Genomic DNA, 13,924 nt, shown 5'->3' on the forward strand with positions numbered 1-13,924 from the left:
AGTGCTGCCATCTCAACACAGTCAAATTGTCCCTTCTATGAACATGGTATGCCCATTTATTTAGATCACATGTGATTCCTTTCACATTTTTGTGTGTGTGGTACATGAGTGTGCCTGCATACATGTGGTTCATGAATGCATTTGAACACGTGTACACACACATATGGGCACATGTGCCCACATACTCACATACAGAGACCCAGGAAGAATGTTGAGTATCCTGTTCCTTTACTCGCCACCATTTCCTCTGGAGTAAGGGTTTCTCACTGAACCTGGAGCCAGGCTGGCAGACGACGGGCCCGGGTGATCCTCCTGTTTCTACCCATCCCTCTCTCACACTGGGGTTATTCCTGGCCTTTTTGTTGATGATGGGAATCCAAACTCAGTCCTTAAACTATGCAAGGGCTTTTGACTTTCACCCACTGAGTGTTCCCCAGCTCTTTTCAACATTTTGAGATGCTTGTTCTTAGCTATGCCTGTTCATTAAACTTGCCTGAGAATTTTTGTTTATTTGTTTTTTTTTTTTGTTTTTTCAAGACAAGGTTTCTCTGTAGCTTTGGTGCCTGTCCTGGAACTAGCTCTTATAGATCAGGCCTGCCTCTGCCTCCCGAGTGCTGGGATTAAAATCATGCACCACTACCTTCGGGTCTGAGAAATATTCTTAAAAATTAGTCTCCCCTCCAAATCTGAACCAGATATTGTGAATTCAGCCTAGACAATCAAAATCTCTAAATTTTCACCAGGTAGTTATAATGTATGCACATGTTTGAGAGCTCCTCCTACAACAGCAGAAACACTAAAATATGCCAGGTTTCAAAAACAAACAAAAAAAAAAAACAAAACTTCTTGAAAATACCAGTGTGTTTATTGGCACGCTGAAATTAAGCCATTAAAATAGGCTTAGAATTTACTTCCTTCGGGGCACCTCACAACAGTGAAAATAATGGGCCAAGTGACAGATCTTAAATCTCCATTCACTTATGGTGGCAAAACAATGACAGATTGCTTTATGAACTTTGATAGTCATCAGATACAAGGAAAGAAGAAAGTGCAGAGAAGGACCCATCATGGCAAAGTCATTCCTGATGCCCTGGTTCCTAATCACTCCTAGGCAGTGGAGGGGGCAGCGACTTTTATCACTCTTAATGTAATGATCAATTTAAAAGTCCAAAATGATGTTAAAGAGAGACACTGATGGAGTGTTAGGATAAAATCACTCGAATGACCTGACTAGCTCGAAACAATTCCTCACCAAGGACTCCTTTTTCTCTCAGGGATCAACAAAACAAAGGAAAAGCAGTGGGACCCTGAAGATCTGGTTTGGGGACAGAGAAGATGGGCCCATCACCGCAGAAATTCTGTGATTCTGAGAGGGAAACAGGCTGAGAAATTAAAGGGAGGCGGAGCGGAAGGTCCCAGTGAACTGACATCCTCTTGGCATTATCGAGTTGGGAATATCTCTCAGAAGAAGCAAAGAACTGGTGACCGTGCACATGGACCTAAAACACGGAGCAGAACAGTGTCTGGGAATTGCACGGGACTCGGCTTTCAGAGAAAGAGTTAGAGCTGATAGGAAGGTTCAAGGAGGCAACGCCTGCAGCCAAGGCCACTCTATCATCAGTAGAAAGAGGGAGGTGACAGTAGGACAGGTTGAGAATTGAGCTGGGAGGAAGGACAAGCAGATGCTGGGTGTGACCAATACATACTTGATCCTTATCATTATCTTCATCGTCATTGTCATCATCATCATCATCGTCATCATCATCGTCATCATTGTCACTGTCATCATCATCATCGTCGTCATCATTGTCACTGTCATCATCATCATCATCATTGTCACTGTCATCATCATCATCATCATCATTGTCACTGTCATCATCATCATCATCATCATTGTCACTGTCATCATCATCATCATCGTCGTCATCATCATCATCATCATCGTCATTATTGTCATCATCATCATCATTACACGTCAATCAAAAATTTAAAAGCTGTTTGCAGAACACTTGAAGTGGAGAACTAGTGCTTAATTCAATGTCTCAGCCAAAGAAAGAGACTGGAAGTAGCCTCAAGCACCGGAGGATGGAACCCTTGACAGACTGCAGAGGAGTTACTGTAGGTAGTGCAGAAAGGCGCGAGAATTGAGAAGGAAATCAGACTTAGCAGGTGGAAAGTGCGAGAAAGAGCCTGGAGAACCTGCAGAATGGCAGGGAAACATCAGCTCTAGGGTGGCGGCTTGGCTGTGGACCAAACTTCCCCAGATGTTTATGCCCTTTGACACTGTGGTGGCATCAGGCTACAGGAACCAGAGCCCGTGCCTTTCCTTGGAGACGGAGCACAGACTACCAAGTGGTGTGTGGGAGAAGGAAGTTACCAGACTTCTCAATACAGGGAGGCTGCGCTATGTCAAGAGGAGGCATCGCCACATTGTGAACGCTGGGGATTGAATAACCAAAGTTGTGTCCTACAGGGATATGCAGTGATAAAGAAAATGGCCTCGGCGCCATTTGAAATGAATAAAATTGTCTTCTCATTCACAAATACTGACTGAGAGCAATCTTGGAGACACGTGGATGTCAGTACTGTGTGACCCAGCGGTATCTATCTAAGCTTGATAGAATGACTCAAATGCTCCAAAAGCAACATGGATATGTGCCCTGTGGGACCACAAGCACCTAATCTTTCTTTATTCTTTCCTGTATTTTTTAAATTCTCATTCAACACACATTACTTATAAAACCAAGAGAATGGGACTTTGCTAGGCACTATATATTTACTTACAAATGACTATAGACAACACCGTGACTCTGATTTCTTCACTTAAACACACACTTGCAGCAAGAGCAAGAGGCTTGTCATTATTGAAGCATCCCCCCAACCCACGTTTACCGTCAGCAGTTCTTTTTCAGCTTCGTCATGAACTAGGTCGATTCCCATTCTCTTCTCGCGATGAAAGAGACACTCTCGGGCAACCTACAGATCCACAGAGCATAGAACACGTCACTACAAACTGACCACAGCAGGGGACAAGAAGGGCTAGTAACCTGTTTAAAATAAGTCAAGAGGAATTCCCTAGTTGGACTTCTCAAACCAGTTTGGGAGAGCCTAGCATAAGAAAGACCACAACAGGGGAAGAAACCTATGCTGCTACTTGAAAGGCTGGTGTCTGCTTGAGATACTTTGAAAAAAGTTGAAAAAAAATCCCAGTTTGGGAAACTGACAAAATGAATTACTACCAGTTAGCAACTACAATAAATACTTGGCATCAGTCTACTGAAGAGAAACAATTTTATTACATAAAACAAAGAGTTTGGGATATCATTTCTAAGTATTTTTTACTGGAAAAAGTAGACTTGAATGATTCATTTTCAAAATATTAAAATATTTGTGGAGCCAAATATCTAAAGCATTATCTTTAAAATCATTCGCCATTTTCCTAATTATAAATAATATGTTTTTACCTATTAAGAATTAAAATACAGGAAACGTGATTGAGCCATACCCATCACTATTCTATTGTTTGGCTGATTTTTAATAAACAGAAGCAACAATGTCCTTACAATTTTATACTATTTTTTTAAGGATCAAATTAAACATTCGACTGAGGTTTTAAAATGTTCTTTGAAGCAGAGAATGTTAATTATAACAATGGAAAATAGCATAAATTGCTAACCGTGAATTATGTCAGAGAGGTCATTATGTAGCTAACATGCTTTTTCCAAACCTTTTCCATGACATAGAACTACTGTATGATGTTCAGCTTTTATAAGCATAAAATGTGAGCCATATTAGAATATGTTATTGAACCTCAACTGAGCAAATTTCTACTTTTTAATAGTATAATTTACATTTACTGTATGAAGAGCTAGTGGGTTATGGGAACTGTGAGTATTTCAGTGGCTATTGCCACAGCGCTCTTCAGGACTCTCCCTCCGGTCCACGGCCCCACCAGTGACATGTCAAAGTGCACACACTCTGCCCTAGATGGTCATTACTGCAACTGTTGTATGCTAGAGACGGTCACCTTATTGATTTAATCACTGCTGTGTTATTAAAGTTTAACAATCTTTCTCCTGTTAAGTGGTTGTTTGTATTTTCTCTTTTGAAGTTTATTTCTGTGTAACACTGCAGTAATCAGGACCTTCTGATCCCATTTTGACTGTCTATGTTGCGACCCACAAGAACACTCGGCAGAAACTGCAGGAGAAAGCTCACATCGGAACCAAGTCAGGGGTTCGGGCATCAGGAAGGGGGAGTGAGGCAAGCAGCTGAGAGCCTTAGAGAAATTAAGTGGTAGGGTATGTGGTCATGGTTTTCAGGATATTTTCAATCCCAGAGCTAGGTCCCAGGGAAGGCACTGGAGGCCTTAATAACCCAGGGTGAATTAATCCAAAAAGATCCTATCTGAGCACCCCCAACCTCCCAGGGGATGGTGGAGCTTGTGCGCATTTATGTATGTATGGTTAGAGGAGAAAGGATGGGACAGAAGAGACGCTGGGCATCGATGCCCAACAGAGACCTCAGATCACTAGACTTGTAGCCCCTGGTCCTTAGTCTTATACTACAAATACCATGTGACCTCCTGCGAGTGCTCCATGTGGAGACAACTGGTGTTGGCTGCATTGGTTGAGATATAGACTAATTTATCTGCTTTCCCCGGTGTTAGGCATCGAATATTTTCTTTCTGTGGTGGTGGACATGATGGGGTGGGAGGACCCATTGTGTGGTACAAGGGTCATAGGTGACAGAATCCCACTCAAAGCCTAATCAGACACCAGCAGTGAATTGAGTCCTGCCTGTGTGACCATGACAACTGGCCTACGTTCGGTCTCATTTATCTAAGAAAAGAATCCTAAACAGATTTCTAACAGGGTCTCAGCTGATCATTTGTGCCCTGGAAGGCAATTACATCAACAAAGGGCTAACTTCATGACACAGACTGAAAATTTTTTAATTTTTTTTTATTTATTGATATTCATAGTTATTTATTTTGTTATTCTAAAATTTTATTGCATTGCATAGAAAATACTCTTATATGACATTTTAACCTTTTTATTTTTCTTAAAAAAGAAAACAATCTTTTTTATTTTACAGACCAATTCCAGTTCCCACTCCCTCCCTTAATTTTCTTTTTAAGAAACGTTATTTGTATATGTATGTGTGCATTTTTGGTGTGTGTCTACAGGTATATATATTTATATCTTTGTGTGTGTGTGCAGGCACACACAAGTGTATGTTTGTATGTGCAGGTATAGGTGTGCATCTGTGTGCATGTGTGTGTGTGTGTTTGTGTGTGTGTGTGTGTGTGTGTATCCAGGCCCCCCCACGGTGTGTGTGTGTGTGTGTGTGTAAATGTCAAGGGCCAAGGTCAACCTTGAGTGTTGTGCTTCCTCAGACACCATCAACATCATTCTGAAACAGTTTCTCTTTGGCCTGGAACTCACTAATTAGGTTAGGCTGGCTGATTAGTGACCCCAGTGATCCCTCTGCCTCCTCCTCCCCAGTGCTTGGATTGCCAGCACATAATGTCATTCCCTAATGTTTCCTACGGGTTCTGGGAACCAAACTCAGATCCTCCTCCTTACAAGGCAAAGGTGCACCAATTGAGCCATCTCCCAGCTCCCATTAAATTAAAATTTTCTAAAACGATTATTTTCTTAAATTTTCATCTTAATTTACAGCCTGCAGAGATTAGGCCAGCCTTTTTAAGAGTTAATAAGATCCCACATTCAGCTGAAAACACCGTATAGCCTAATGGTGTTTCTTTAGTCTGCTTCACTTTCTGAATTTGCTCAGAAACTCGCTATTACAGATTGATGGATGAGTTGTTTCTATAACAACTAAGCTGCAGTGCCTTTTGCCCCAACTTTCAGCCTTACCTGCAGAGGGGCTTCGGTCTCCAGCAAAGCCCTCTCCAGCCTTTTCTTCAAATCAGTAAGTGCATTTGTCTCTCCAATCATTTCATCCAACTCATGCGTGATTTCAGATTTCCAAAATGCTATGTCATTGACACGTTCTCCCAAGTTTTGGGTAGTGTCAACCTGGGTCTTCCGGATTTGCTGGTATTTGTCTTGAATGAGGCGAGATGTGTCCACTCTGAATCTCTCTGAATTATGACGTGAGCTATTGGACTCTTGGTAGTTGACTAAATTGGAGCGATACCAATCATCGGGAGTATACCTCGTGAAGAGGGTGGTTCTGTTGGACACAAAGGGGAGCATGGTGCTCTCACACACCCTCTGAGCTCTCGTGCAGTACGGGGACAACGTTGGGTAGCTGGAGGCCGTTTTGTAGTACGTGTTCGGTCTCCATGGAAGGCTCAAGCTGTGTGTCAAATTATGATGGGGAAAGCGGTCCCGATAGCTCGATGTCACGGTACCAATGGCTGGTAGGAAACTGGTTGGTGCTGGTTGAGGGTGGGCATAAGTAGCCGTTAAAGTAGAGCCTACAAGCTCCATGGTGCCCACACACAATTTGTGACTCTCTCCTGCAAAGGAGGAATGGAAGGACGGAGGGAGGGAGGGAACAAAGGAAGGAAAGAATATTACATAATTTAATCTTATATAACACGTCCATAAAAAGTGACATTAGACATAGTACCAGCTTTGGAGTGCCCGGGCTCATTAGATATTTGTTCTCATATGTCACCAGTACTTCTTGATGATACTTTCAGAAGTTTCCATCCCTGTGCCTCTAAAATGTATGAAGGTAGTGTGCTTTTATATCGGCCATTTGAATTTTTGAAATTGCAATGTTTTTTTAAAAACTAAAAATGTTGGGCGCAAACTCAAGAGTGTGACTTTGTATTTAAACAGATAGTTACCTATACATTCAGCAGATTCAAATCTTGCTGTATGACAATGACATGAGGCAAATTACTGAACCTTCGCCTGCCCTGTCGGCAGGTCCAAGGGATCAAGGCCAGCACTCTCTTCTTTGAATTGCTCAAGCAGCCCTGCAGGAAGCAGTTCCTTAGCGGCATGCCCAGTTCTGTCACACCCAGCATGTGAGCCGGGTGGCAGTGGGATGTCCGGTGTGCAGAGATGTCAATGAAAGCATGAGACACCCCCTCTCAGAGCCCCGGCAGAGAAACTATCAACCAGTCATGTGGCTAGAATGTGAAGGCCATGCTAAGTATTGGGCCAACTGGGACAGCATTGGGCCAATGAAGGTTAACTTTTAAATTACCAGTTGAAAGGAGTAAGGGGTGTCAAAGTCAGTCTCCCTTCTCCCCTCAAAGTCCACTAGCTACTCAGAAGGAGTCACTGTGAATGCTCGTTATTGATTGTAGCTTTTCAAATTATTCCATTCACATAGAGCTGTATATGTTATTTATATACTGTAGACATCTACCTATGCGCCAGTTACATGTGCAGAGCTTTTCAAAGGCAGAACACTGAGTTACAGAGTTATCATAATCACAATACATAGTTTTTTAGTCAATACCTATCTAGGAAGACCAGGACACTATAGACTATGACATACCTTTTGGAACTTAAGAATGATTCTGCTGGGGAGGTAATATCTCCCTATCCATAGACCTGTTACTAAAAAGAAAAGAATCAAGTCACATTCAATTTGATGCACTATGCAGATAAAAAGAAATAAGCCCCTCACTGATTAAATAGCTAGACATCAATGTCTTCTGACCAAAACCACAGAACAACTGATTTGCAGAACTGTGTTCAAGTTAGAACCCACCCAGACCACATTGTAGAATAGCTGCCCGTGCCAGTGTGGCCCAGGTACACTTGCTCCTCCCTGTTTTCTGAGTCCTTCCTTCCTTTTGCTCCTAATCACTTTATACTGACAACTCTTTACTTCAATTCTACTGGCAACTTTAAAGTTTGAAACTTTAAATATTGCTTTTCTTAAGAATAAGTTTGCAACTTGAGGTGTTGGGGACCTTAAGGCTGCCTTCCTTCCAACCTTGTCAAATGTGGAGATAACAGTTTTCTTCTAGCGAACAACCTTTCTGCTTGGTTTTGGTTAAAGCTTGGCAATAAAGGATCCCAAATCCAGAGGTCACTTAGTACTCCGACAGTGGTATTTGAAGCGCATACCACAGGGATTGTCCTAATAACTGCAAATGTTGGCATCTTGAGATATCACAATCCAGAATTGTCAAAAATGAAACCACACAGCCATGGAAATGCAGGCTTGTAAGCAACACAAGATACATGAACAGAGAAAAAAGCCACACACAGAGAACTTGGTTTTGGGGAAGGGATGGTCGAGGGTCTGGACTGAGGCCCAGGACGTAGAATTCATGTGTGGTGATGAGTTCCATGAGAACCAACTATGTTATAACGCCAGTTGGAGTTCCAGTCATCCTTTAAAGCCACCCAGGACGATGGAATAAAAGTCATCCCTTGGTGATGTTTTATCAAAGTTCTCCACTATCGTGCTGTTTAGGCTGTTATTGGTAAAGAAATCTGAAGGTATCATGGCCTAGGAAATGTTTAAAACTCAGACAGGATTCCTACCTACAACCATGGTAGGCTAGTCAAAACTGTACAGCTAAAAACCCAGATCCAGTATTTGGAACAGCTCCTCTCACACACTGGTCTACGGGCAACACGGGACAAAAAACGAGCCCTCTGATTGTTGCGCCATTGTGTTTGGAGGCAATTTCCAGATCACTGTGGGAAAAACACATGAAATGCACCAGAGCTTGACAGACTCTGTGTCTTGAGAGAGCGACTAGACTCCCGAGAGGCCTCAACAGCTAGAAGCTGTAAAGCAGGACTCGAGAAAACGTAAACTATGCAGAAACAGTTTAGAGGCCTGCACAGGGATGCACGTGAGCCTCTGATTGGGCATAATCTGCACGTGTACCCAGGGACCCGCCTCAAACTCTGCCAAATGCTGGGGGTGGAGTCGTCAGCTGAACTGTTGCTAGAGCATAGAAGGGAGAGATGCACTCTGATCTCAGCGAGCAAGATGAGACTCTATCACATTTCCAGGATGCAGTCAGTGAAGATGTCAGCATGAGGCAGAAATCCTGTAGTAAGGGAAACACCCCCACTCTAGTGTGTTTTCTGTTGCTGTAAAAACACCACGGCCAAAAGCAACTTGAGGAGGAAAGGGCTTCTATGTTCTGATTATAGTCTGTCATTGAGGAAAGCTGGGGTAAGAACTCAAGCAGGAGCAGAAGCAGGAAGGAACCACAGAGGTTACTGGCTTGCTCTCTCCGTGGCTCACTCAGCTTGCCTTTCCACACAACTCTGGAGCGTCTGCTGGGGACTGAAAGCGTCCACAATGGGCTGGACCATCTCACGTCAATCTCTGATCAAGACACTGCCCCACAGCCTTGTCTACTACAGGCCAATCTGACCAAGGTATTTTCTCAAGGCTTCTTCTTTCCAGATGGCCTGCACTTGTGTCAAACTGACAGAAACACACAAAACCTCATGAATATGTCCCTTGAAAAAGTGAGGCAAAATACAAGACTTTGAAACAAAAGTCAAAAGGATTCCCCAGCAAAGAATTTCCTTTACGAAGGCAAAGGGAATTATCCCAGACTGGAGCCTTGGATTCTACACAAATATGAAGAATGTCTGAAATGGCAAGAACGTGTGCATTGCTAAAACGTGTTCTAACTTCCAAGTTTCTTTAAAGGAGGGTTGTTTAAGGTAAAAGTAACAAAAATATTGTATAATTTATCAAATAGAAGTAAACTATATGACAATAAGAGCACAGTTTGGAGGGTCTGGGGGAAGTATACATTTTAAGTGTATGTGGTTGAAATGATGATAGGATTGAAACACAGACTGTGTTGTATTGAAATATGCACTGCGCACCTCAGAGCTGCTCTTCTCAGAAGGTAATTAAGGACAACAGGCATGCCTAAGCTTTCCAGCAGTGAAAACGGCAACATCATTTCTGTAGTTAACCCCCGGGGACAGCCACCTTCTTTAACCCTACACTCTCGGACGTTTCCCATGAAGCTTCCAGGGCTGGAGTCACATGTGGCATTACGACAGACTGAATGAAGCGCAACACTGGGAATTAAAGAAGTACGCCATAGTTATAAGACAGCTACACTCTTGCTAATGCCTTTGCGTCACACGATGATGTTTCACCGTGACATTGTGAGCACGTCTGCATATCTGAGGGCGGGCTGAGCTCTTCGGTGTCTATGCTTCCGAAGAGAGTTCTGGCCCAAACACTGAAATATCTGAAAATTGATGTCCTGAAGTAATCTCTGAAAAAAAAATAATTAAAAAAGAGTTTCAACTAACAAGTCAAAATGGAGAAGGAGGGGGAGAAGGAGAAGGAAAAGAAAAGACATGACTGAGAAGAGGGGTGAAAAATAGGATGAAGAAAAGCAAAATTATCAAGATGAGAGACAGAAAGCTAAGTATATTATAAATTATATTTATATTAAACAGCCTCCACATTGGTTGAAGAATGGTTTTAAATAATAATATTAATTGTATACTATCTAGAAAAAACATTTTATATAAAAATTATACAATTTAGAAATGAAAGTATATGAAAACATAATGTACATAGCAACAAAAAATTGAGTTTGCTATATTACTATCAAGCCAAGTAAATCTCAAGAGCAAAGGCATAAATTCAAAGAGAGATGTCAGGGAAAAATTAATGAAACAGAAAAAATTGCTACTAGAGGGAAGGGTATAGGTTTATTTGTCATAATGAGCTCAAATCAGTGATCTGTGTTTTAATTTAAGAAGTAAAAAGCAAAATAAACCCAAAGTAGGAGGAAGAAATAGCAAAGAGAAAAATTTATGAAACAGAAAAAAATGAAACTCTGTCAAAAAAATTAATAAATTGGCTTGACTTACCAAAATAAAAAGAGGACAAATTAGGAATTAGAGAGAAATATTGCCACCAAATCAGATATTTAAAAGCTAATACGGCATCAATCCTCCCAACTTTATGCTAACAGTGGACAGCCCAGGCCCAAGAAATGGCTCAGGTGATAAGGGTGCTTACAACCACCCCTGATGAGCTGGATTCAAGTCACACGTGTGTGCATGCACGTGGAGCCTGGCAGTTGATACTGACACTGGATACCCTCTTCATTTACTCTCACGGATTGAGAAGGGGTCCCATGTTGAACTCCAGGTGCTCCAATACCAACTAATCTAGATAGCCGGCTAGCCAGGACCCTCTGTCTCCACATGCCGCCATGCCCAGCACTGTAGGAACCACTCCACCTGCTCAGCCCTTACGTGGGTCAAAGGGATCCGAACTCTGGTCCTCGTGCCTGCACAGCAAACATTTACTCCACTAAGCCACCTTTCCAGCCCAAGTAAAGTTTTCGAAAGCTACACAGAAGACTGAAGAAGGGACTGGCAACCCAAAGAGCCCTATGGCAATCAAATGGAACGTATAATTCACAGTCTTTTCTCAAGAAACATTTCAATCCTAGATGGTGCCACTGGTGAGGACTGTTGTAGTCTGGATTGAACTGTCCCGCGTAGGCTTCCGTTTGGCCCTTGGTTCACAGTTGACCGCACTGTTTCAGAAGACTTGAAACTTTTAAGTAGTGGGTGGAGCCTCTCTTGAGGAAAGAGGCACTGGAGAGTTGACCCCACTGCACTTCCTGTGGGTGTCTGCTTCCTGAATGCATACAAGTGCAATGTGACCAGCTGCCACACGCTCCTGCTGCCATTTCTTCCTGGCACCACGGACAACACACCTTCAAACTGTAGCCCAAATCAACTCTTCCTCCCTTAAGCTGTTTCTGGACAGGTGTTTGGCCACAGACACAAGAAGAGTCATGACATCTATCAAACTTGAATTTGGGATTTTTTTTTAAAGACCAAGTCTGTTCTGGAACTCATGATTCTCCGGCCCCATACTCTTGAGTGCTAGAAGTACAGACACCACCATGCCCAACATCTATCAAACTTTTAAGCTGTGCAAGCTTTTAATCCCTGCACTCAGGAAGCAGAGGCAAGTGGATCTCTGTGATTCTGAGACCAACCTGGTCTACATAGCAAGTTCCAGGATAGTCAGAGCTCAAATAAATAAATAAATAAATAAATAAATAAATAAATAATATTCATTCACCACCAAAGAGCATTTGAAGAAATAAGATGCAATGTCAAACCCTGTTGGAATTGATCTATTTATTGTGTGATCAATAGGTACTAACATACTGAAAATGCTACAGTGGTCATCTATAAATAGTAATTTGCTAAAAAAACAAAACCAACCCCACAGAGGATACAAGTACTGAAGAGATCCATTTTCAACTTACAAGATGGGCTTGACTTGAATGGGCATATTTTTATCAACTCATTTTAGTCAAGCCTTTAGGGTCATAAATATTAAAAACATAAGCCTATAGAACATTACCAGAAGACCCACATGCAGAGACTGGATCGCTTTGCTTCACCCCTGACCTCAGGTCAGCGGCAGGCACGGATTGAAAGCTTCCTATAGCTTCCTCAGGTCCACTAGTAGCTAACACAAACCAGAAATACACAACAAATACGGCAATTAACAAGGGCTTCTCTTCAGGTCCTATAAACCTTTTCGCCTTTTAAACAAACAGCACAATTAGAAGCAATGACTTGTATTTCAGTATGAAACATTGCAACTTCAAGGTTAAATAAAGCATTAGGAAAAGCTTACTGATCTCTAAGCAAACAAAAAAAGAATGCAAAATAATCCTTGTCAGTAGCAGGATCTGGAACACTAGAAACCACATTCCAGTTACTTCTATTGCCACGACTGTACACTCAGAGACACCCATAAACAGAAACAATTAGAATGTCCAAGAATCCGTCTCCAGTATTTTTAAGGGAGCAAACTAAAGACCCGTGAGCACGAAGATGTATAGGAGACGTAAATTCACAGCACACTTGATGCAGAGTATCTGTTACATCTCATTACAGAAACTTAAAGCAACATCATGTGTTGGCATCTGGATAGATAAAAAGTATAAAATATGCAGAGTATAAGGAAACACTAAACTCTAGTAGCCGTGTGTCCTGGGGTAAGAAATGGGGTGTGCTTGTAACAGTTTAAGGGGTAGATGCGGTGACTTGGTACACAGATACTGCTCACTGAATTTTTGTGTGGAATGTTTTATTTGTTAAAAAAAAAAAGACTATTTTACCAGATTTCTCAAATACTTTATCTGTCAATAAAACAGCTTCCTGTCCGCAATAACTAAGCAAAGAATGTTCCCAGTTTCTCAAGTATTTGCTTATTACACCATAAGCACCAGGAATGGTATCGAGGGGGCTTGGTTTAAACCACCAAAATGGAAGGAAGATTTAACCCGAAAGTGGCTCAGAGGCAAGGAATGCCAGAGGACAACAGCCTTGGTTTGAATTTCAGGTAAGTGTCTTCCCCTTGGTCTCTTTGGTAGTCTGGACTGAGAAAGCATCAGGAGAAGGGCTGAGGACACAAGCATACACTCTGGAGGAGCAGGTGAGAAACACAATGGATGCCCCTGGCGGTCCAGGGCTGCCTGCGGAGGGAGGGTGAAGCAACCAGGACTCCTAGGCAGATAGATGCCACAGCCCTGCCACCCAGGGCACCTAGACCACTCACCTGGGCGCGCCTTCGACCTTCAGCCACCCTAGAGGCCGGCTCGTCCCGCCCCCCTGTGACATCAAACCGTGGACCACTCAACGGCAGCCAGGGTGCCCCGCAGGGAGCGGATTGGGCACCAGCAGGGAACACCCGCCCTAGGCGGTTGCTATGGACGCTCACGCGCACAGTAACCGTGCTAGGATAGCGGTGCTGGGATAGCAGTGCAGGGAGGGTCCGGGAGACTCTGGAACTCAGGTTCCATCCCAAGGCGCACTAGCTGCCTTTGGAGGCCTTCTCTCTGTTGTTTTCAGTAAACAATATTTCTGCAGGCACCGGCCACGTGTTTTATTTACTTGTCCATCGCTGCCACCTCCTTCCAAGCTCTAACAGAGTTCCT

General features: G+C 42.7%; 1 protein-coding gene across 4 annotated transcripts in view; it reads right to left on the reverse strand.

The window, feature by feature from the left end:
• The window catches only part of Tekt3 (tektin 3), a 42,358-nt gene extending 28,686 nt beyond the window's left edge, over nucleotides 1-13,672 (reverse strand). The window contains exons 1-4 of one of the 4 annotated variants that reach the window (XM_048448247.3): nucleotides 13,546-13,672; nucleotides 7,489-7,550; nucleotides 5,883-6,490; nucleotides 2,893-2,976 (exon numbers count right to left, since the gene is read on the reverse strand). In XM_048448247.3, the coding sequence (XP_048304204.1) occupies nucleotides 2,893-2,976; nucleotides 5,883-6,461 (663 nt within the window). In that variant the 5' untranslated portion in view covers nucleotides 6,462-6,490; nucleotides 7,489-7,550; nucleotides 13,546-13,672. Of the gene's footprint in view, nucleotides 1-2,892; nucleotides 2,977-5,882; nucleotides 6,491-7,488; nucleotides 7,551-12,339; nucleotides 12,437-13,545 lie in introns of those variants that run through there. The other 3 variants (XM_085695106.2, XM_087910521.1, XM_087910522.1) reach the window with 3 other exon arrangements.
• Between the last annotated feature and the right edge of the window lie 252 nt (nucleotides 13,673-13,924).

This window comes from Myodes glareolus, chromosome 9 (genome assembly GCF_982192425.1).
Source record: "Myodes glareolus chromosome 9, mMyoGla1.1, whole genome shotgun sequence".
NCBI lineage: Eukaryota > Metazoa > Chordata > Mammalia > Rodentia > Cricetidae > Myodes > Myodes glareolus.